The 23,701-nt window shown below is 40.0% G+C and overlaps 1 protein-coding gene across 4 annotated transcripts in view; it reads left to right on the forward strand.

Moving 5' to 3' along the window:
* Positions 1 to 23,701, forward strand: part of KDM1B (lysine demethylase 1B) — a 35,803-nt gene that overhangs the window by 8,202 nt on the left and 3,900 nt on the right. For 2 of the 4 annotated variants that reach the window (XM_087961378.1, XM_087961379.1), the window contains 15 exons: positions 972 to 1,083; positions 1,580 to 1,696; positions 2,890 to 2,928; positions 6,601 to 6,805; positions 7,102 to 7,280; positions 8,341 to 8,517; positions 8,851 to 8,925; positions 9,653 to 9,850; positions 10,698 to 10,869; positions 14,235 to 14,362; positions 15,856 to 15,987; positions 17,528 to 17,602; positions 21,863 to 21,979; positions 22,655 to 22,780; positions 23,275 to 23,397. In XM_087961378.1, coding sequence (XP_087817504.1) covers positions 972 to 1,083; positions 1,580 to 1,696; positions 2,890 to 2,928; positions 6,601 to 6,805; positions 7,102 to 7,280; positions 8,341 to 8,517; positions 8,851 to 8,925; positions 9,653 to 9,850; positions 10,698 to 10,869; positions 14,235 to 14,362; positions 15,856 to 15,987; positions 17,528 to 17,602; positions 21,863 to 21,979; positions 22,655 to 22,780; positions 23,275 to 23,397 — 1,975 coding nt within the window. The remainder of the gene's footprint in view (positions 1 to 971; positions 1,084 to 1,579; positions 1,697 to 2,889; positions 2,929 to 6,600; positions 6,806 to 7,101; positions 7,281 to 8,340; positions 8,518 to 8,850; positions 8,926 to 9,652; positions 9,851 to 10,697; positions 10,870 to 14,234; positions 14,363 to 15,855; positions 15,988 to 17,527; positions 17,603 to 21,862; positions 21,980 to 22,654; positions 22,781 to 23,274; positions 23,398 to 23,701) is intronic. The other 2 variants (XM_026669991.2, XM_026669992.2) reach the window with 1 other exon arrangement.

The raw sequence follows: 23,701 nt of genomic DNA on the forward strand, positions 1-23,701 counted from the left end.
TGCTTTAAAGCCTGGCTGTTTGTGAAAGCAACATCTAGAATAAAATAAAAAAGTAAGAGTTCTATAATAGATTTTTTCCATGGTGCTTCAGTTTATACTTCCCAGCAGATAGGGTCATATGGATGTTGGTTACAGAGGAGGCAAAGAATCTGATCTTCTAAAACAGGGTGTGAAATTCATGGCCCCTAGGCTGGATGCATTACGTGCTAGCCACACCCACCCTTGATTTAGTGAAGGGGAAATAAGTCGTGATACGTCACATGATGACAACATGATGCCAAGAGTTTGACACCCCTATGCTAGGAAGCCCAGTTCTGGCTGATAGTTGAAGTTGGATAAAACCCAAGATTTAGTTTGAAGAAACAAATCTAATAGTATAGGGGTGTCAAATTGGCGGCCGTGCACGTCATGCGCAGGCCACGCCCACCCCATCTCCACAAAGGGGAAAAACGTCATGAAATGTCATGTGATGGCAATGTGACATGGCGAGTTTGACACCCGTGTGATAGTGGAATCATTGTGTAGATTTAGATGTCCATGATTGCAGGGGATGTAATTCAAGGTCACCCCTGGATTAACCAACATAGCATTGCCATGAAGTACTTGTTAGAATGTCTGCTTAGTTTTGCAAGTGGATATACCTGAGTTGCCTTGTTTGGGCTTGCAAGCTAAGCAGGGGCAAGTCTGGTTAATATTTGGCTGGGAGACTCCCAGTTATAGTCTAGAACAAAGTGCCAGAAAGCAACAATAGCAAAGTGCTTTTGTATTACTACCAAGAAAATTAAATAGATCTTTCTGTGATTTCACCAGAAATCTATGTGGAGACTTTACTTTTTTCCTGTCTACATACAGGAAAACCCTACTGACTATGGTCCTATTATTTTAATGGCTGCCTTTTCCCCTTAATATTGACCATTTCGATAAGCTATAGAAATCTTATACTCATCACTTTCTTTTTCTACTTTTGTTAGTCATAAAGATGGTTATGAAAAATATACCGCGTGGAAAAGGATCTGGACTAGTAATGGAAAAAGTGAACCCAGTCCAAAAGCTTTTATGGCTGATCAACAGCTTCCTTACTGGGTAAGGATTTTGAGTTCCTATAGTAAAAAACCAGAATAGGTAACCCATTCAATTAATTAGAACATGTAATAAGAATTGGATAGACACTGTCCGCATACATTTATTTGGTGTCACTGTAAGTAATCCTAGAGTGTCTTAGAATTTTGCCATTGAATAAAATAACATTCTGCAAAAATTAATTTAAGAAGATCCCCACATTTCCTTGAGCTCTCAGAAGAAAGGTGATAATTAATACAAGCTATTAAGGTTTCCAGCAGGGAATTTTCTCAGCCCTTACTCAGGACCTGACTCCAAGACGTCTTCATGGAAAGCAGAAGGTCTGCTCCTGGATATTTTGTGCCTGCTTTGTGTTGTTTTCTCATTGAAGCTTCAAGTAGTTTCCAGCAATGTTTCTGAAATAAAGTGGCTAAATATAACTCAAGTTCATTTGAACTTTCTGAACCAATTTCATTGCCTGCATTTATAATTCTTAAAATGTCACTTATTAACCCCATAGGTTCAGTGCACAAAGGCGGAGTGTGGGAAGTGGCGTCAATTGACAAAGGAAATTCAACTTACCTCACAAATAGCCAAAGCATATCGCTGTGGCATGAAACTGAACAATTCTGCTAAGGTACCTTCAACACCCATTTGCATTGGAATAGGCTTGGTTGTTTCTACTTCTACCTCAGCTATACAGTGCTTCTGTGAGCTTGCATGTATGTGGATGGCAATAGAATAGAATAGAATAGAATAGAATAGAATAGAATAACAGAGTTGGAAGGGACCTTGGAGGTCTTCTAGTCCAACCCCCTGCTTAGGCAGGAAGCCCTACACCACTTCAGACAAATGGCTGCCCAGTCTCTTCTTAAAAGCTTCCAGTGTTGGAGAATTCACAACTTCTGGAGGCAAGTTGTTCCATTGATTAATTGTTCTAACTGTCAGGAAATTTCTCCTTAGTTCTAGGTTCTTCTCTCTTTGATTAGTTCCGATCCTTTGCTCCTTGTCCTGCCCTCAGGTGCTTTGGAGAATAGCTTGACTCCCTCTTCTTTGTGGCAGCCCCTGAGATATTGGAAGACTGCTATCATGTCACCCCTAGTCCTTCTTTTCATCAAACTAGACATACCCAATTCCAGGAAATGTACTATACATGGATCTGATACTTAGTGGCTCCATAAACAGTTGCATTGTTGCATCTCTTCATACTCGCTACCCATTCATACCAGTTATTTCACAGGAGCAGCTCCTGTAGTTTGCACTAAAGTATTAATTTCCAATTCTTTTCTGTAGCATCAAATATCTCTTGAGGGTCTCTGGGGGATAAATGGTGTGTTACTTACAGGCAACTAATGTGTATTTTAGAGGAGATTCACAGCTTAAATAAGAAATTACTTTAATTTTACAAAAGGAAAAACCGAGATATTTTAATGTTCCTTTTGGAAATCTTGTAAATGTTGGGATGCCAAAGTCTTGTGAGATTTTAACGATCACCCCGCTATTAAGGCCGTGGTAAGACATTATGTTGGCACTTGTTCCAGGGACCATCTGTGGCACAGCAGTTGTTTTTGAGCATAATTGTTGATCTGTTTCTTGCTTGTCAAAGGCAAGTGTTTCTCTTTAAAAATGCTGCCCTTCAGAAGAAAATGCTTCACGTGTCTTAGAAAAAAAAAGGGCACACCTTAGCTTTGAGTGTCAGGTGCAATGTTGTGTGATATTGGACATCAGCAATACCTTTGCTTCAGTCACAGAATATTATTTTTAAAAAGCTGCTCATAGGGGGCATTTTGTTCCAGCTGGAAAGACTCAAACTCCTTCTATTTATTCCAGGTGGAAGGCTCCGACCAGTGCGCCATGCCTGAGGATCTGGTAAGCAGTGCCTGTGATATTAAAATTAATGGATTAATAAAAGCTGCAGGCTTGGCCATGATGTGCTCAGAAAATTTTACAGGTAGTCCTCAACTTACAACCACAGTTGAACCTAAAACCTCTGTTGTTAAATGAGTTCTGCCCCATTTTACAACTTTTTTTTTTTGTAAATTTTATTTGAGTTTTCACAAAGAGAAAAAAAAATACAAATAAAACATCTTTTTTGAAAGTAGCGTAATCCCGGGTTACATTTCTTCATACAGACACAAATTCAGGTTCATGCTCATTTTTATATTCTATTCCATATCTTATTACTATTTTACATTTTCTGCATAGCTTCTCCCCTCTTTTAATTTTCTCAATTTTATTTTAATTATCTCATCTCAATTCAAATAATTGTATTTATAGTTTTTGTCTGTCCTGTTTCAATTATCTATTATCTTTTCTCATTAAAAAAAATTTCTCCCGTAGTTACTGATTGGAGTATGGCACCTTTATATCTTTTCCCTAAAGTTGTAACATTCAATATAATACATAACTTCCATTCGGATTCTGCTTGGTACATTCTTAAAATACACACTGTATTCTTAAAAAAAAGAAAAAATTATAAATGTATATAATTAAAACAACATTCCATTCCAATTCAATTCTATCATTAATATTAATATTCATTAAAGTCTTAACATCTTTAACATTACTTTTCAATTAAATATCATACTTCTATGGGAACAATTGTAAGCTTTCCATAGTTATTTTCCCCCCCTTCACTTATATTTTATAAAACATTAACTAATTAAAATGTTCCCGTTCCTTCCTAATTCAATTTCCTCATTTATTTTATTTCACTTATTTTATTCACAAACATTTCACTAAATTACACTAACTATTTTATCCCTCATTTTAATCATACGTTGTTTCCAATTTTCTAAAGTTATTTCTATTACTAATATAACAATACAATCTTATGTACCTTTATAGAATCCCTTTTTCAGTTAGATTTTCACCCATTATCTCTAAATAGGTCCTGTTTCTCTATATCTTGCTCCGGTCCTTTGCAACTTCTTTTCCTTTCCTTCTTCCCCCTCTTCTTCTCTCTCCCCTTTTTACCCCTTTGTCTCTCTATCTCTATTTCTCTCTTCTGTATTCCCCTTTTCTGTTGCTTTCCAGTATTATACTTATTTTTCGAATTATTTTTCTTTTCTTTGGTTGTTTTTTTAAGTCTTAAATTCTCCATTCTCTTTCCCCCCTTTTCTTTTTCTTCCCCACATAAAATTGCTTGTTCATTAAAGATGGCTTCTTCTTTGTCCCAGTCTTCTTGTTTTGCAGTCGTTTCTTGTTGTTTCTCATAGTTCCAAATCTCCATTTCTAAGAATTGAAAAACGAAGCCAAAAGAACCCTTCCCTTCTTGTGCATCTTCTTTGTACTTTTTAAGTTCCATTTTCAATTCATCCAGAAGTGGTGCCATTGTATAAATTTTTAAACAACCACCCAATTGATTTTAGTCATTCAAATATAATAACCAAGAATCCAAAGATCACCAAATAATCCAAATACACGCAAGCTGTTTCTTTTTTGCTCTTTTTTTCACTTTCTCTTCCTGGGGTTACTATTTAGTTGCAAAGTTTCAGTTAAAATGTATCTTTTAGAAGTCTTGTTGAAGTTTTACTGTAGATTCTTTTTAATTCCAGGCAGTCTCCTCCCTCTTCCAGATCCTGCCCTTATTCTTTTTCTCTCCTTCCTGCTTATGAAAAAGAAAAATTTTAATGTCCAGAAATCTTTATTATCCCTTTGGCATTTTGTTTTATTTTCAGCTTAATTGCCTATTGATGTCAAAGCGGATTTTTCCAATTTCTTATTTAAGTCTCTTAGTTGTCAGTATAGGGAAGGAGAGAGAAGAAAAAAAAGCCAAACCTTTCCCTTTTCACTTTCCTTCGCTGCTTCTGACTCTTCTTTGGGAGCGATGTTATTTTTTGTAAGTTTAAATTCCAGGGTAACAGTTGTTGCTTTTACAATTTAACCCAGTCAGCCAAAACTTTCACTTCTTATCTTCCTCCTGCACATTCTTTTCCGGTCGAGTTCTTCTTTGAGGTGCCCATTTCTTACCACCGCTGCAACTGCCTTCGGGAAAGGGAGTAATGGCCAGCTGAGGAGGAGAGATGCAGCTCTCCTCAATCCTGCTGGCGGTCTCCCCCCTCTTCACCACCTCTATGGGGTGGCTTAGCCCCGAAACCAGCTGGCTCGGGGCACTCCAGCAGTGAGCCCAAACAGAAACCGCGCATGATCGCGGATTTCTGTCTGTCGCCGAAGCCCTTCAAACCGGAAGTCCCCATTTTACAACTTTTCTTGCCACAGATAAGTTGGCCATGTTAAGTTAGTTGTTACTAACTTATCAACTGCAGTTGTTATCACTGCAGCTGATAAGTTAGTAACACGGTTGTTAAGTGAACCTGGCTTCCCCATTCACTTTGCTTGCCAGAAGATGGCTAAGAGGGGGAGTCACATGACCCCAGGACATTGCAACCATCATAAGTATGAATCAATTGCCAAGCATCTGAAATTTGATCACATGACCATGGGGATGCTGCAGTGGTTCTAAGTGTGCAAAACGGCCACAAGTCACATTTTTCAATGCTGTTGTACCTTTGAATGGTCATTAAATGAACTGTTGTAAGTCGAGCGCTGCCTGTATTTTAGAACTGATCACTTTTTGAGAATGCGGAGCCATTGAATTAAAGTGATGTGGTTAGTATTCTTATTCTATGTCTGCATGTTATTTCTGTTTTAGAAAAATGAAAGTAGAGCACGTCTACCTTCCCAACAAAATCTTGAACCTTTCATATTGATGATGATCTGTTATACGCTAACTAGCTCAACTAGTTCTAACCATCTTAAATGAGTAATCTGTACACCTTAAGACCTATTTAGAGACCTTTCCTTGCACTGATAGAATTGGCAGATGTATGTATGTATGTTGGTTTGTTACTGGCTACGTGTAAAAAGTTGGCATTGTATAAAACGCCTAGGAAAACTATAGAACATATGACATATGACAAGCAAAGTAGGAAATGTCTGCATTATTTTAATATGCCAAATACTTTCCCTAGGCATTGTTTATAATACCTAGGCATTATGCAGAATGGCAAGAAATATTTAGGCAGAGTGTGAAAAGAGAATCATGAAAAGGGCTAGGGTTAGAGTATTCCTAACTCTAATCCTATATTGAAAAGATGTATATTAAAATGAAAGAAGAAATGCAAAGTAAAGTACAGGACTTTCTTACTGAAAAGACAAACAAGAAAAAAATGATGAGTATTGACCTATTTGTTGCAACAAGGAAGGCTAGAATGGGATTTTAGTGGGAGTATTTTAAATTTTGCCACTTTTGCATAGAATGCCCAGGAAATGTATGAGATAATAAACATATCTTACTTTGACATCCCACTTTTGGCATTCTATAAATTTCCAAGGCATTCTATAAAATGCCTAATTTCACACATTGATGAATACATACATACATACATATGTAATTATATACACAAACATACATATGTCCAATTTATCTTCTAATGTAAAGGTCCATCAGGATTGAGAAACAATATTGGGGATGGGGAAGAAGCTTGAGTTGTTGCTAAGATTTTTCTTCTCGACTTCTGCTCTAATGCTTCTTTTTAGAGAGTTGCTGAAGTTTCAGATCACTGGTGGTATTCCATGCTTATCCTCCCTCCCCTGTTGAAGGACAGCGTGGCTGCTCCACTACTGTCTGCATACTACCCAGACTGTGTGGGTATGAGTCCCTCTTGTACTAGTACTCACCGATTGGTTAGTGAATCCAGTCCGATGAAAATGGACAACTTAAAGACTCCACCTTCCATAGCTGGTAAGTCAGGATTTCTTTTAAATACTCTGCATTTAGAATTGAATTATGACTGAGAGTAGGCATTATCAGTTGTAGATTCAAGCAGATTTATTTTCCCAATGATCAGTCAATACTGCCATTGTGTGTTTTCCATTGCAGTTGATTTTGGTTTTTTTGTGTCTATAGTTGTGAACTGGCTTGGCTTTGCCAGTTCACAGCCTTTATTGGTTTCAGAAGTGGCACTGCAGAAATGTTACACTCTACCTTTACTGAATGAAAACTCATTGCTGTTCTATTGAGTCTTTCTTGTGTTTCAGGGATGAACAAATACTTCCAGCCTTTCTATCAGCCCAATGAGTGTGGTAAAGCCTTGTGTGTGAGGCCAGACGTCATGGAATTAGATGAACTCTATGAGTTTCCAGAATATTCCCGGGACCCCACCATGTATTTAGCGTTGCGAAATCTCATTCTGGCTTTGTGGTACACAAACTGCAAAGTACGTTTTACACATTCTCAAAAGATTTATCAAGTAACACCAGTTTAATGTTTTGATAACTTTGTGGGACTGTGAAACTTTTCTGTCATGCCATCATCTTCTTAGCGATTGTTCCTGGGCTCTAAAACTTCTTGCAAAGAAGTCCAAGCTAATTCTCCTACCTTTGTGCTTTGTTCACTAAACCTAGGGCTTTTTATCTAAAAGTTTTTCACTTGTTACTTTATTAATTTATTCATGAGGTTTATATGGTGGATATATATTTAGAAAAGGAAATGGAGGAATGCAAAGTACTGTTTTCTGAAGGATGTGTTTTCCACTCATTTAATTCTGATAATCTCACTTTACATACTTGGATAATTTCTTCACATGAAAGCTACACCACGACCTTCCTCCACCCGATGTCCTCCACATGTGTGGGAGCTATGATTCCTACAACTTCAAGTAATGCTTTATAACAGAGATTTTCAAACGTGGCAACTTTAAGACTTGCGGACTTCAATTCCTCAGAATTCTGGGAGTTGAAGTCCACAAGTCTTAAAGTTGCCACATTTGGGGACCCCTGCTTTATCACAACTTTGGAAGATAACAGGTCTATAGTTGGTCTGTTTTATAGATATGCAACCCATGGCTTTACAAACTGCAAGGAAGTTTTCAATGTATCTCTAGAATCGGTTGAACCAAAATTTGGTTTCCCAGGGAAGAGAAACGGGGATTGTAAGAGAGAGAAAAAAAAGTGCTTTAAGTCATTCACAATCTTAAGGAATTGATTTCATTTCTTGAAAACATTCAGATTCAGGCTAATTTCCCCTTCTGCTTTTTCGGTCATCCTTTCTGCTCCAAAAGTCAGGAAACATTGGTCCCATCTAGTTGGTGATGTCATTATTATGCAGTAAAACTGTTGAGTGTGTCATAAGATTATTTGTCATTATTTTTCAGAAGTATAAATAATTATAAGCCAGTATTCTTTGGTTGCAAGACAATTTGCTGCATGGTTTGCTTTGGATCTGCTTCATGACTCTTTTTCTCTTTTTGGGTTTGGTTTTCTTCCCTCAATCTACAGGAACCTCTAACGCCGCAGAAATGTACTCATCACATAATTGTTCGAGGACTTGTACGCATTCGCTGTGTTCGGGAGACAGAAAGAATTCTTCATTTTATGACCAGGAAAGGTCTGATTAATACAGGAGTTTTGTCAGTTAATCCAGACCAAGCCCTGCTTCCCAAAGACTACCACAATGTAGGTCTTTTAAAATTTAATCATTAAATTGGTTATATTTCAGAATATTCTGAAAGTACAGAAACATCCCAACAAAGATATTTGGTAAAAACTATATTTCTGGGATGTTCTTAGTTCAGGAAATCCTTGACTTAACAACCACAATTGAGCCCAAACAAAATGAACTGTTACAAGTTGAGGACTACCTGTATTACTTCTCTAGTTGGCAATAGATTGCTTCAATGGGAATATTATCTCTATATTTTATGCAACTGGTACAAAGTCTTGTACGGTCTATTTGACTAGCTTTAGAGAAATGGTATTTGTAATAGTTCCATCTTTCCTTCATTGCAGAAATCTGTAATTGTGGTTGGAGCTGGTCCAGCAGGATTAGCAGCTGCAAGACAACTTCAAAATTTTGGAATTAAAGTAAGACCTGTTCATATAAATCAAGATACTGTAATACTGCTGTCTTCTGGCATAATTTTATTACATTCCAATCACTTGAACATGAACCTTTACAATCCAGAAAGTATTCCAGTGAATTATTCCATTGAACAGTTTGGAACAGAGTTAGTATCTAGTTGGAGAGATTAAAGAATAAGATGACTTTGAAGTTATTATGGTGTGGTTTCATTGTGTAATGTAGAGTTTAGCCAGCATTAAGATATGATAGATTCAACTGTCTTCTTACACTTTCCTTTTTAAAGAAAAACTTCATATGAGCATGTCTGTGCTTAACACTTCAAGAGCCCACATTTAGCAAAATCAATAGCCCTTAGACTTATATACCGTTTCACAGTGCTTTACAGAGTTTACAGCGGTTTACAGAGTCAGCATTTTGCCCCCAACAATCTGGCTCCTCATTTTACCTACCTTGAAAGGATGGAAAATTGAGTCAAACCTGGAGCCTGTCAGAATCAAACTCCTGGCTGTTGGCAGAATTAGCCTGCAATACTTCATTCACCACCACGGCTCACCTATTTAGGTCTCACCTCACTTTTTGTAATTATATCAAAAGCTTGCTAAAGAACCCACATAATTAGATAATACTCTTTTATCCTCTTGTTGACTCTGGGATGTTATACTAACTGTTAAAAAAAATCGGGAGTAAAGTGTTTCTTACCACTTCCATTACCTCGTTTGTATATTACAGGTCCTTGTGCTGGAAGCAAAGGATAGAATTGGCGGACGAGTCTGGGATGATAAGACTTTCAAGGGGATCATTGTGGGGAAAGGAGCTCAGATTGTGAACGGCTGTATCAATAATCCTATAGCACTAATGTGTGAGCAAGTGGGTTGCACTTTTGAAGATGACACATTGCAGATAACAAGCTTAGTATATATTGATCCTGTAAATGTACATCTCTATTTTGGATACATTTTGCAAGGACTTTTGTGTTCCACTGAAGGATTTGGTCTGAAGGCATTCTAATTGTAGGTTTATTGTGAAATTTGAGAAATGTTTCTTTAGTTTTATCACTTGGAAAAGAGCAAGGATTTGTCTGAAGGACAAATGGGGGAATAGGATTTGAGGAGGCAAATGCAATTCTTAAGAGCAAATAAATCATATTTTAAAATTTTAGCATTTGCTATTAAGCTACAGATACCAATAGCACGTATATACTGATTTATAGTGCTTTACAGCGCCTCTAAGCAGTTTACAGAGCCAGCATATTGCCCCCAACAATCTGAGTCCTCATTTTAACCGACCTTGGAAGGATGAAAGACTGAGTCAACCTTGAGACGGTAAGGATCGAACTCCTGGCAGTCGGCAGAATTAGCCTGCAATACTGCATTCTAATCACTGTGCTACGGTGGCTCCTCTGCATCCAAAGTTTCTTCCAGCATCATGGATTTAAATTTATAATGGATTATGCCACTCTTGCAGTAAACAACAGACTATTCATTTTCAATGAATAATCCTTGTCATTTAGAATGCCTATCCTTCATGACACATGGAACTAGGCTAACAAATATTTTATGATAAATTAAATGATTGATTCAGAGAATAGAAAAGATTTCAAAAGTTTCCTTAATTTTTGTTTGCTGCCTGTTTTGATACCAATCTGGTTACTTGTCTTTAAAATACCGATATTTTGTTGCAAAGGCTGTTGGTTGGGATTGTTGTGTATTACTATGAATGAAAATGAAGTTTGAATTACTCACATGTTCCACCTTTAAAATTTCTTTTTCTAAAGTTGGGCATTAAAATGCACAAAATTGGAGAGAAGTGTGATTTGATCCAGGAAGGTGGAAGAATAACTGATCCTGCAATAGATAAGCGCATGGATTTTCATTTCAATTCTATCCTTGATGTTGTGTCAAATTGGAGAAAAGATAAAAGTCAACATCACGACATTCCTCTTGGAGGTAAGAAAGAATCAGGAAAGTGTAAAAAAAAGGTGCAACAATGGCAGCAGAATATTGCATCCATAGAAGTATATACCGTGTTTCTCCAACAATACGGCCTCCACCAATAGGAAGCCCCAGCATGATTTATTGGCATAAAATCAAATTAAGCCCCTCCCCCCAAATTAAGGCCCATATTAAACATGCGAAATGGGGGGGGGAATGGCGGGGGGGGGGGCTTGCCGTTAGGAAGTACTTTGTTGCATGCCCGGATATGGTGCTGCCTGCGTTGGTGGAGCACTTCATATCGGGAGACCTTCCACCACCGTTAATTTCCCTTCTCCCTTGCTGCCGTAGCGTTACAGCAACACCGCGGCATTTGGCGCAGCCAGGTGCAGCCAGTCAGGGCTCCTCCCTGCAACCGGAGCCCTGAGGAGAGACTTGGCTTCAGGCGCTCCTGTGGCTGCCTTCCCTTTGCTTTCGATGGTAAAGTGAATTATTTTAAAAACCTCCGCTCATCCTATCAGGGCCGTGCGAGCTGAGCAGAGCCGGGAAAGCAAGCCGGGGGTGTTTCCTGGTTCTGCCCAGCCCGTACGGCTCTGCCGCGGCCCTGGCGGGATGAGCGGAGGTTTTTAAAATAATTCACTTTACCTTCTAAGGCAAAGGGAAGGCGGCCACAGGAGCGCCTGAAGCCAAGTATACCAACAACAAAAGGCAAATCCTCAAGGTGGGCTGGAGGGAGGTGGCTCGTGCCCCCGGGCTGCTTCAATGCAAGGTCCTGACTTGCAGCATCCTGCCGTTGCCGCCGCGTCCTCCCTCTCCGACTGCAAAACTCGTGTGCTTCGCCAACGCTCCGAGCGAGGCGAGCTCTTTCATACATAGAGAGAGAGGAAAGACGCCGCGTGCTCCGAGAGGCTGGCTCTTTTCTCTAGCCGAGGCTGACAGGAAGTGCCTCCAGGGCCGTGGCAGGCAAGCCGCGGGTGTTTCCTGGTTCTGCCCAGCGCGCGCTCTGCCACGGCCCTGGCGGGATGAGCGGAGGCCCGGCGGGGAGGCACTCGTTGCCTTGGTGACATTTCGGGTGCCTTCGCCGCCTCCTCGCCATTGCAGGTGGCGGTGGCAGCGGCGGCGCCGCTGAGGGAAAAAGAAGACAGTGCAGCCACCTTGCTTGCTTTCCCACCTGCCCGCCCCAGATGGCCTCAGGAGCGGCGGCAGTGGCAGCAGGCGCGCACACTCCTGCCGGCGAAGGGAGGAGGCGAGGAAAGAGAAGGGAGTGCGGCAGCAGCGGCTGTCACAGTATCGCTCATAGCGGGCAAGGCTGGCAAGCTGAGGTGGCCGCACCAGAGATCGTCACTGCCGACCCCTTTTCTCTAGCCGATTCTGACTGAATCTCTATCCCGCTCCTTTATCCTCACGACGGGGTCGGCAGTGACGATCTCTGGTGCGGCCACCTCAGCTTGCCAGCCTTGCCCCGCTATGAGACGATACTGTGACAGCCGCTGCTGCCGCACTCCCTTCTCTTTCCTCGCCTCTCCTCCCTTCGCCGGCAGGAGTGTGCGCGCCTGCTGCCACTGCTGCCGCTCCTGAGGCCGTCTGGGGCGGGCAGGCGGGAAAGCAAGCAAGGTGGCTGCGCTGTCTTCTTTTTCCCTCAGCGAAGCGCCGCCGCTTGCCGCCGCCACCGCCACCTGCAATGGGCGAGGAGGCGGCGGAGGCACCCGAAATGTCATCAAGGCAACGAGTGCCTCCCCGCCGGGCCCTCCGCCATGTCCCGCCAGGGCCGTGGCAGAGCCGCGTGCGCTGGGCAGAACCAGGAAACACCCGCGGCTTGCCTGCCACGGCCCTGGAGGCACTTCCTGTCAGCCTCGGCTAGAGAAAAGAGCCAGCCTCTCGGAGCACGCCGGCGTCTTTCCCTCTCTCTCTATGTATGAAAGAGCTCGCCGCCGGAGCGTTTGGCGAAGCACACGAGTTTTGCAGTCGGAGAGGGAGGACGCGGCGGCAACGGCAGGATGCTGCAAGTCAGGACCTTGCATTGAAGCAGCCCGGGGGCATGTAGCCACCTCCCTCCAGCCCACCTTGAGGATTTGCCTTTTGTTGTTGGTATATTGCTTAGGCGCTCCTGTTGCCGCTTCCCTTTGCCTTAGAAGGTAAAGTGAATTATTTTAAAAACCTCCGCTCATCCCGCCAGGGCCGCGGCAGAGCCGTACGGGCTGGGCAGAACCAGGAAACACCCCCGGCTTGCTTTCCCGGCTCTGCTCAGCTCGCACAGCCCTGATAGGACGAGCGGAGATTTTTAAAATAATTCACTTTACCATCGAAGGCAAAGGGAAGGCGGCCACAGGAGCGCCTGAAGCCAAGTCCTCCTCAGGGCTCCGGTTGCAGGGAGGAGCCCTGACTGGCTGCACGTGGCTGCGCCAAACAACGCGGCGTTGCTGTAACGCTACGGCAGCAAGGGAGAAGGGAAATTAACGGTGGCGGAAGGTCTCCCGAACATCCAAGCTGTCGCCGCCCGCCCACCCGAGGATGCAAGGGGGGGGGAAATTAAGTCACCCCCGAAAAGACGTCCTAGCCGGTTTTTCGGGGGTCAAAAAAAAATAAGGCCCGGCCTTATGTGAGAAACACGGTATTTGTTTACGTATTAACTTGTCTAATTTATATGTTTGCGCAGTCACTTGGAACTCATGAATTGGACCAGTTTGAATGCTAGCTAGATGTACATGGTTTATTGAATAAGGACAGTTTGCCAAGTTTATACAATGTACTAAGGGGAAAAATATTTTTAATACCTAGAATACAAGCTTGGTCATATGTTGGTCATTGAGGAAAAAATTAAAATGGTCTCTTCTTCAAACTTATTTTATTCATCATTTGCATGTATGAACAGCTGAAACTCAACCCGTCCAGTTGTTAAGAGGTTTCATTGAATTATTGTATTGATAGGAAGATATACAACATTTGTAAGTGCAGAATTGCACTTTTATGCGGGACCTGGGAAAATTGTAACAAGTATCTTGAACTTGAAAATAAGCAAGGTTCTGCATTTATTAGGTTCACTAGGGCTTTATATTGACCAGATTAACACATGAATGTGTATTGGTAGGAGGTAGTTATCTCTTTTGGTGACTTGTCCATCTGCATGTAAAATGCTACCATAAAGTGCTCACTAGATAAGACCAGAGAGTTTTTTTAAAAATTCTGGTATAAATATCAGGTTAGTGAGTTTAACTCTTTTTGAAACGTCTGCAGTTTAAGTGTTCAAATTACTTACATTTTAATTGTAGAGAGAATATGTATGTGTGTATGGACTTTATTTAAATACGTTGCTGAAATGACCGGACACTGAGATAAATGAATACTTTTTACTAACTATTGAATTGTTAAAACATTTGCAGATAAAATTCAAGAAATCTATAAAGTTTTTATTCAGGAATCTGGTATCCAGTTCAATGAACTAGAGGAAAAAGTGCTGCAGTTCCATGTTAGCAATTTGGAATATGCCTGTGGCAGTAACCTCCATGAAGTGAGTGAAAATACTTTTCTTATAATGACAGAACAATGTGCTTAAAATATGTATGGCCAATTGTCGTAACAATGTATCCAGCTCCATATATTCTGGCTCCAAATTATAAAAGTTTCAGGGTTTTAATTAAACTGCTACCCAACTGATTCTAACTGTACATCCTGAAAGAAAATTATGAAATGTTTGGATGGGGAAAGTTAACGGACTAGCCTCCCAGAGCTTAGTAAGCAGTAAAATCTATTTTATATGACTGCAAAATTCTGGCAAGTGAAAATTTCACCCCTTGCAAAGAAAGGGAGATGATATGATAGGTCAGGTCATTGTATCTGCCCTGCCAAAAAACCACATCAAACTGTCCTGTTCTCCTTGAACTTCAGCTGATCCTTATAGAGCAGGGGTGTCAAATTCAAGGCCCAGGGGATGGATCCGGGTTAGATCTGGCCCATGGGACCACCCTGGAAACAGCAAAGGACCGGCCTGCGGTGCCTCTGCCAGCAAAAACGGAGCTTGGGAGGACCGCGTGCAACTCTCTCGGGTCCTGTTTTCAGCTGCAAAGGCCTCCTGCAGGAGCTGGGCTCCATTTTTACTGGCAGAGGGCTGCAGGAGGCCGTTGTGGTTGAAAATGGGTGCCGCCCCCGAGCTCCATTTTTGCTGGCAGAGGGCTAGCAAAACAAACTAAAAATAAAACAAAAGGAGAAATGTTTCCCCCTTTTTCATTCAAGCATGCAAGAAGGGACTGAAAGGAGAAAAGGAAAGAGGAAAGACAAAGAAAAAGAAAGATGGGAAGAGAGCAAGGAAGGAGCAATAAGGAAAGGGGAAGGAAGAAGAAAGGAAAAAGAAGGGAAGGAAGGGAGGGAGGGAGATTATAATGAGAGGAGGGAGGGTCTGAGGGAAATCCTGCCTTAACACTTGGCCACCACAGGTGCCCCCAACACAAGTGACATCGAGCTGGCCACGCCCGCCCCAATTCCCCGAGGGCAAACACAACCCTGACGTGACCCTCAATGAAATTGAGTTTGACACCCATTACAGAGGAATGACTATTGGTGGCTGAGTGCTGGGATGTTTTTCTTCTCTTTATGCATGTTTTTCCTTTCATTGTCAAGCTTGCTTACTGGAAGGGCTTCTCTCTCACCCTCTTATTTTCAAACTGCCCTTCGTTGGCTATATATATAAGTTACTTTGGGAGCCTCTGTGGGTGAAAGAGGATAAAAATGCTTTAAAGAACAGTACTAATCGTTGAAAGGGTTTTTTTAAAAAAAATTCATTCTCAGATAAAGCTGGAAGAAGGTAATTGGCTTGCAGTGTTAAATGTGCTAAGTGCTAGGCTTGCAAGAAGGGATGGTATGGCTGCAACGTGGCACAATTAGCCCTTTCACATAAAGGACAGATAGGAGAATGGGGAGATTCGTTTATGTACATGGGAAAAGAAAATATGTTAAAAAGAGTTAACTTGAATTGCAACTGAATGAAGAAATTGTCTCGCCAAACAGGTTTCTGCACGGTCTTGGGATCATAATGAATTTTTTGCGCAGTTTGCTGGTGACCACACCTTATTGAGTTCAGGTTACTCAGCCCTAACTGAAAAATTAGCTGAAGACCTGGATATTCGGTTAAATGTTCCAGTAAGTATCAAAACATGGAAGAGTCATTTTCCTTGCTTTGTCATGGAGTATTTCATCTCACTGGTGTTCAGTTTAGTTCTGTTTGAATTGTAGTATATACTTGACCTTTTCAAACTGCTTGTATGGATGCCCAATTTAATATACATTTTGGAAGAAATATAAATAGGACTTTATAGAGCCTATTTGAAATGTATACTAGACCTTTTAATAGTCTACAGCAGTGATGACGAACATATAACAATATGTATCAAAGGTGACCCACCATGATGTTTTGGGTGGGAAGTCAGCATTCATCAACACTTGATAACTATTCTCGAAAGCACACTCCGTTCTTGGGAATTGTTGTGGTTGCGGGGGCTGCTTGAGAATAAGTGAGGTTCCATGCAGCCTCTGGACACTTCAGAAGTTGCACAGGAAGGCCCTGCTTTCTCAAGGCCTCTGGAGTCTCCAGAAATCATGTGAGAATGGGGCATGATTTGTGCAGTTTGTAGAGGCTGCATAAGAGCATTTTCTGAAACCACTTTAGGAACAAAGGCCTTGTGAGACCCAGAGCAGCCTCAGATAAGCTCCAAGGGCTACCTGAAAGTAAGTGGCACGTGGCAGATCCTGGGGAGTGCTGGGAACTGGGAAAACAGTATGAGGTGGCCTTTCGATGACAGCTGTGGCACTAGGGCTGAAACTGAAGCCCATGTCTCTACTACAAGACCTCTACTTTGAGACCCAAGTGTCATGCAACAGGTTGAGTGGCTGTCTTCACCTAGCTCCTGCCCACGTAGCAGCTTGAAAGAATGCAAATGAGAGTAGATAAATAGGTACCACTTTGGTGGGGTCGAAACAATGCTCCGCGATGTCATGCTGGCCACATGACTGCGGAAATGTCTTTGGACAGTGCTAGCTCAACAGCCTTGAAATGGAGATGAGTGCTGCCCCCTATAATTGGCAACGATTAGATGGGGGAGGGGAGAGGAGACAGAGAATTGTTTTCCTTTGTTCATATATGGGCATGTGTGTGACATGCCGAGTCAAATTTGACATTTTCTGAATTTTTGATATGCCGAGCCCAAAAGGTTCACCATTGTTGGTCTACAGTCTGCATTCGCTGTGTATTCCCATGCCAACTTATAGATGCTGCTTGCCTTTACAACCTCAAACCTAACTAGCCTGCTAGTTCTCCTCTTCCACTCTGTTCCGAACTTCAACTCTTGACTTTTCTCACTGTCTCTCCGTTGTTAAAAGTTCTGCTGATTCATCAGAAATAGCATTTGCTCTTTTAGCGGCTGAATCACACTGGTGGCTCATGTTCAACATATGTTATATTAGAACACCCAGATCCTTTTTGTTGTACTACTGCTAAATCAGGTCTTCCTTGTATTGTTCTTGTGCCTTTTGCTGAAAATACTCTTTGCTGCTTTGTGAACGATGTTTCAGCTTCTTTAATGTCAGCTGAAATATATAAGGAAGAGAACTCTGGTTTTACTTGTGTTAATGTCATGAGATGTATAAATAAGTATTTTACAATCTCCCCTTTCATTCTTAAAAGGTCTGTAGCATTGATTACTCAGGGGAAGCAGTCAAAGTGACCACAAAGGATGGAGCTCTGGTGACAGCACAAAAGGTGATATCTCATTCTTTGGGGTTGTGTTGGAGTCGGCAACTTTTTTCAGCATTGGAGGACACTTTCATTTTGTTATTACTGTACTTTTGCCTTTGACAGCTGAAGATGGCGTGTTTGGGTGGAGCCAATGGTTTTGTTTCCTTCCGTCCTGGGTGGAGGAGCAGGGGAGTTAAATGCAGTTGATGAATTAAATGTTTTTTTTAACCTTTTTAGAGCAAATATTGTGTGCCTCTGATTTGTCATCTATGCTTTTGAGAAATGTTTTGGCAAGAAGCAGAAAGTACACACTACGGATCTTAGTGTCTATTGTGTTTCAAAATCCTGCAACCTGCCCTCACAAATATAAACCAGAGAAATGGCTGGTAGACCAACACATTCTGTGGCACTCTCCCTTTTATTTTCATTATTTCAATTTGTTAGTCCAATTATGCATCCTCTTCCTAATCTTTGTGGCATTTAGAAACATCTCTTGGGAATTTGAAGTAGTGCTAGGGCATTTGAGATGGTGCAGGTTCAGACACATGTATGGCCTCAGTGGCACTCGGAAGCTCTCTGTTAAGTGTTCTGCCTTGGTTATCCATTAACTCTCTTTCAAAGCAGTTCTGCTCGGTTACTTCCAAATTAAAACCCTTCAGCATTAAGATTATAGGATAAGCTTTCCCCAGTGTGATGTCTTCAAGATGTGTGGACTTCAATTTCCAGTGAAAAAGCTGTTGAAATCTCAGTACAGAAATCTGTGGATGCAAAGGTTAGGGAAGGTCATAGGGCAGTGATGGCGAACCTTTTGGACACCGAGTGCCCAAACTGCATGCACACACATGCCCAAACTGAAAAGTGCATGCGCATGCGTGGACATGCACGCATACGCAGCAGAGACCCGAAGACCAGATGGCCAGTGGGAGGCGGGACATCCCAACATTGGCAGCGCGGCAAGTGGTAAGATCTTTTTCTTTCGTGAGCTTCTGTTTTGTACTTTTCAGGGAAACAGAAGCTCACGGAAGAAACGCCACGGATTTCTGACCTGGGGCGACGGCACACGGGCCAGCAGAGAGGACTCTGTGTGCCACCTCTGCCACGGGTGCCATAGGTTCACCAACACAATCGTAGGGCAATAGGAGACATTGCATGAAAATTACACAGAATAATTCAGAAGTAAATAATACCAATTTCACTTCCTCTTTTGGATCTGTTTTGGGTTTGGCTCTATCAATAGAGGGAAGATTGAATGTTGTTTGGTTTTGGGGGTGGAAAGGCAGTTGAAATGTTTGCTCGTGTCCTTGAATTACTAGGATTTGAAAGAAGGAAGGACAAGAAAAGTTTCCTTGATAGATTGTGTCTTTGAAGTGTTTTAAAAGCGAAAGAGAATATTTATTGTTTTAGGTGGTTTCCTACTTAACATGTTTTTCTGCATTGTTATCATGGCATTGTTCCTTTCTGTATTTGATCAAATTTATTGCTGGAAAAAAGCCACTGAAAGTTTTTCTTTAAAGTACTTCTTTAAAGTTGGCTCAATAATTTTTTCCTGTGTTTTATTTCCTCTTTTGAATATAGAAACAAATCTATTGAATATACTGGGTTAAATTATTTTAATGTAATGTAGGGATGGATTAATCAGTTTGATCAGTTTCAGTTTCACATGTATTTATTTCCTTATAAATCCCTTTTGTGCCATTTCCCCAATCCTGCAAATTAAAAACAAAAACCAAAGAAGTTATTTTAAATAATATATTTTTTTAACAAACTTTATTCAATTTTTCACATTAAAAACAAAAATCTCTTTTTAGTGGGCAACATGTTTCCGGGTCATCACCTTTACATACAAATATGACAGCAATTATACATTGATATATGCATACTTAATTCTATTATTACCTTTTCCATTCCAAATTTTCAGTAAGGAGAGAAACAAACACATTAATTGTAGCCTCTTTCATTAATCTCAATCGAAACATCTTTTTTGTTTCATTTCAATTATTTCAAATATAATCATTTAATATTTATTTTAAAAATAAAGATAAACAATATGTGGTTGCATAATAATAATAATAAAGTTATCAATGTTTTTAATAGTTTTTTAATAGTTTAATAGTTTATATTAACTTATTAATTTAGTTGGTTCTTTAGTGTGTCATATTCCCTTTCCATTACACATTCTTTTTATAAATTCTAGATTAATACAAATTTTAACACTAAAAAAAACCAAGTATAGGTTTCCCCCCTTTTACTGTTTTGAGTGTGACACCTCATTGATTAAAATATACCTTTATTCCCTCATCTTAATTCCCAATAAACCATTATTTTTAGGAAGTTACAACAATAATCATTACATCTTTTCACTTAGATTCCACAGCATATTTCCCCCCCCCCCTTGACTTTTAATAAGAGTTATTAGTATCTATATTACCCTATTTTCTAAATATTTTTAATTGCAGAAATATTCTTATTACCCCTTGTCACCCTGCAGAATCCCCCTTTTAATTCATCAACCATTATCTCTGAAAAAAAACAATTTCTTTTCAACATTTTACTATTTCCGTATTTCTTTATTTCATGCACCTGTTTCTTACTGCTTCTCCTCCCCCTCTTTTCCCCATATCTTTTCTCATTCCAGTTTATATCCCTCTCTTTCTTAATATCTTCCTTTCCCCTTTTCTGCTGGGTCTTTCTGCCTTTCCTGACTTCACAGGTATTCCCCCTTTTGATTGCCTTCTTAAATCTCAACTTTTTAACCTTCCTTCTTTCCCCACTTCTTTGTAGTGTTTTTTGTGTTAATTGTCTATTTAAAATGTCTTCTCCTTGAATCGACTCCTCCTCCTCTGAAGCTCTTTCTTCTTGTTCTTCAATCACCATTTCCATTTTTTTCTAACACAGAGTAAAGTGATTCACCTCTTTCCTGTAGTAATTCTCTCATATTTTTAAGTTCCATTTTTAATTCCCGAAGAGATATCATCATTACACACTCTTATATTTTATGATTGTTAAAGTCCACAAAAAAACCACTTTTACTTTCCTTCTTTCTTCTTTCAATTTTCTAAAGTTCTCAATTATTCCAGCCCAGGGTCTATACCAAAAACATCAATCAATCTCACAGTCACTCTTTCCTTGCTTTTTTCTTTATTCTGGTTCTGCTTTCACTTTCTAAGATTCTTACTTTGTTTCAATATTTCTTTAATGTTATATCCACACAAGTTCATTCAGAAACAGGATGCTTTCCCTTTTTGTCAAAAGGTGGCACTCTCCATTATACAAAGTCTTCACCTTTTTCCCATTTTTTTATTTAGGGTTTTTTGAACCTCAATATTCCAGCACAGTCCAGTCTCCAATTTGTAAACTTTATTATTATTATTTTTTGACAATCTTAAGTCCACCTTTATTTTATGCCTGTTTATTCCCAAAATATTTTAGTCCAATTTAATTAAATCTTTAGTTCCAGCTTCTTCCTTTCCCGGTTCGAAGCCCCACTTAGCTGTCAAAAATATTTTCTTTTTTTTTTAACCTGTCCCTTTGTAATTTTGCTGCTCACTTTTCTTTTCTTTAAAATTCCATGTTACCTTAATCCTGGGGTACTTTTGTTTAGTTGTATTGCCCAGTTGTCCCGGTTCAGATGTTATCCACCTCTTTCTTCCCTCCTGCACAAATCTTAATCCAGCTGAGTCCTCCTCTTCGGGGTGGCCATTTTAAACCACCGCTGAAGTCATCTTCGGGGGGGTGGGAAAGACCAAGCCCGGGGGGGAGATGCAGCTCCCCTCAACCTGGCTTGTGGCTTCCCCTTATTCCACCGCCCCTCCAAGGCAGCTTCAGCCCCTAATCGTAATGATCGGGGCTCTCCAACGAAAGAGCACGGACCATAGCCGCAGAGAGTCACGATCTACAGTCTGTCAGCGAGGAGGCTCCGCCTTCTTACATTTTAAATAATATTTCTAACAAATTTCAACTCAGACTTGAATTATAAACCGTATCCTTCTGGATTTTTATCAAATATATTGCTTAAACTAGACTTTTTGATTTTTATCTATATTGAAAATTTTGAGATAGAATAATGTATAACTACCACGAGAAAGATCCATTGATAGCCAATTATATTAATTTAAATTATTAATTTGAATGTGAAAAAAGAACATTGCAAGATACAAAATTCTGAGTGTTTGTTACGTGCTTATTTGCACATTATCCCAGCAAAATATAAATTAGAAAATTTGGAAATATGGGATCCTTTAGCATTCTATTATAATATAATTAGGGCTCTTTTTCTCTCCAAAGGTTCTGGTTGCTGTACCTTTAACTATTCTTCAAAAACCAGCAATTCAGTTCAATCCAGCTTTATCAGATAGAAAAATGAAAGCGATCAATAGTTTAGGGGCTGGAGTCATTGAGAAGGTAAGAGTTTGGTATTTTTGTTATAAAAAGTAGAATGCAAAGAGCAAATATTTGCAGGGAATGTTTTCCAATAGAAATGTGTAGAGGCCAGTGAAGGCCTTCCAAGTCTGTTCTGTAGAGAAATTATTATTTGAATGCTGATATACATCCATATACTTGTTTCAATATTTCTGGCAAAAGGTCCTAAAACTTGAGTCTTGAGTTCCTATGGCCTCCTTCATAACCTTTTTAGAAGTTATGTTCTTTACACAATCTGGTTAAACAAGCTTATTCCAGTAAGAATGGATTCCACATGCATGTATTCATAAAAACAATCCATCAGTAGGAGGATACCCTTTATTTTTCAAAATCAGCCTTGAGACTTCTTGACATCATTAGTTTGGTATAAGTTAGAGCTAAGCTAAGATCAATTACTTCTTTATATACATTTCTAAAATGTGTAAGATACTCAGATGTTAAATATGTACTATTCGAATTATTTTTATTTGTTGGAGATGTTAGTTTGGATGAGAGAAAACTCTTTGAAAGTAATGGCTTGATCCTATGCCCCTATAACGGGACTATGTTTATGGAAAGAGATGGACTTTATTCCTTACTGCTACATACTAAACTTACGCAGGATGACAGCCCATGTGAGCAAAGAGGTAAATGCTGCTTTTTTTTTGTTTTGTTTAGATTGCACTACAGTTTCCTTACAGATTCTGGGAGAGCAAAATTCAAGGAGCTGATTACTTTGGCCATATTCCACCTAATTCAAGCAAACGTGGGCTCTTCAGTGTTTTTTACGACATGGATCCACAGGTATCCGGTCTCTTTCTGTTCTTCAGATTTGGGGGGGGAAAATGATTACCTTCGGAATACCTTTCTTGTTTGTTTTAATGTAAACTGGCATTTTTCTAACATAAAAACTTCAGTACTTTACGGTATATTTTATGCTAAGAACTTTTGGCAATTTTGATTTTTGTCATCTAAAATGAATGGGTTTTGTTGTAAGGCAAACATTTTTTTAAAAAATGGTACTGCAATTATTCTGTGCTGGCACATGTTCTAAGTAGTTCAGTTTTATGGGCTGGCCAGCATTTATTTAGAGCAGGGCTGTCAAACTCCTGGCCCACAGGCCGGATGCATCATGCGCTGGCCACGCCCATGCCTGGTTTAGTGAAGGCGGGGAAAAAGACCTGATACGTCCCATGACGCCGCTGTGACGATGTGAGTTTGACACCCCTGATTTAGAGGTTTTTCAAGGGAGCACCAGTAGAGGAAACAACCAATGATCCTTCCTTTCTTGTTTTCAGCGTAAATGCAGTGTTCTAATGTCTGTAATAACTGGAGATGCTGTGCGAACAATAAGGAAATTAGATGACAAGGAAGTGCTGCAACAGTGCATGACCGTACTTCGGGAATTGTTTAAGGAACAGGTCAGTTTTTTTTTCTCAAAGACAACAACATCCATCCCATACAGATGGAAAGCAGAGACTTCCCAGGACTTTTTTAAAAAATTAGGGATGGATGAATTTATTATATGATCTGTCATTTTCTAAATGTTTGGTGTTAAATTTATTTTGTTCCACCTCTACATGACTTCACAGTTTAAACTTTGTGTATATTTTTAGCATATTAGGGAAAAGACCATTTTACCATGTCATTTTAGCATAATTATATATATATATATATATACTGTATATATACACTGCTCAAAAAAATAATAAGACATCTTAGATC

This window comes from Notechis scutatus, chromosome 3 (genome assembly GCF_049901735.1).
Source record: "Notechis scutatus isolate UNSWTSFEM ecotype Mainland chromosome 3, rNotScu1.2, whole genome shotgun sequence".
Taxonomy (NCBI): domain Eukaryota; kingdom Metazoa; phylum Chordata; class Lepidosauria; order Squamata; family Elapidae; genus Notechis; species Notechis scutatus.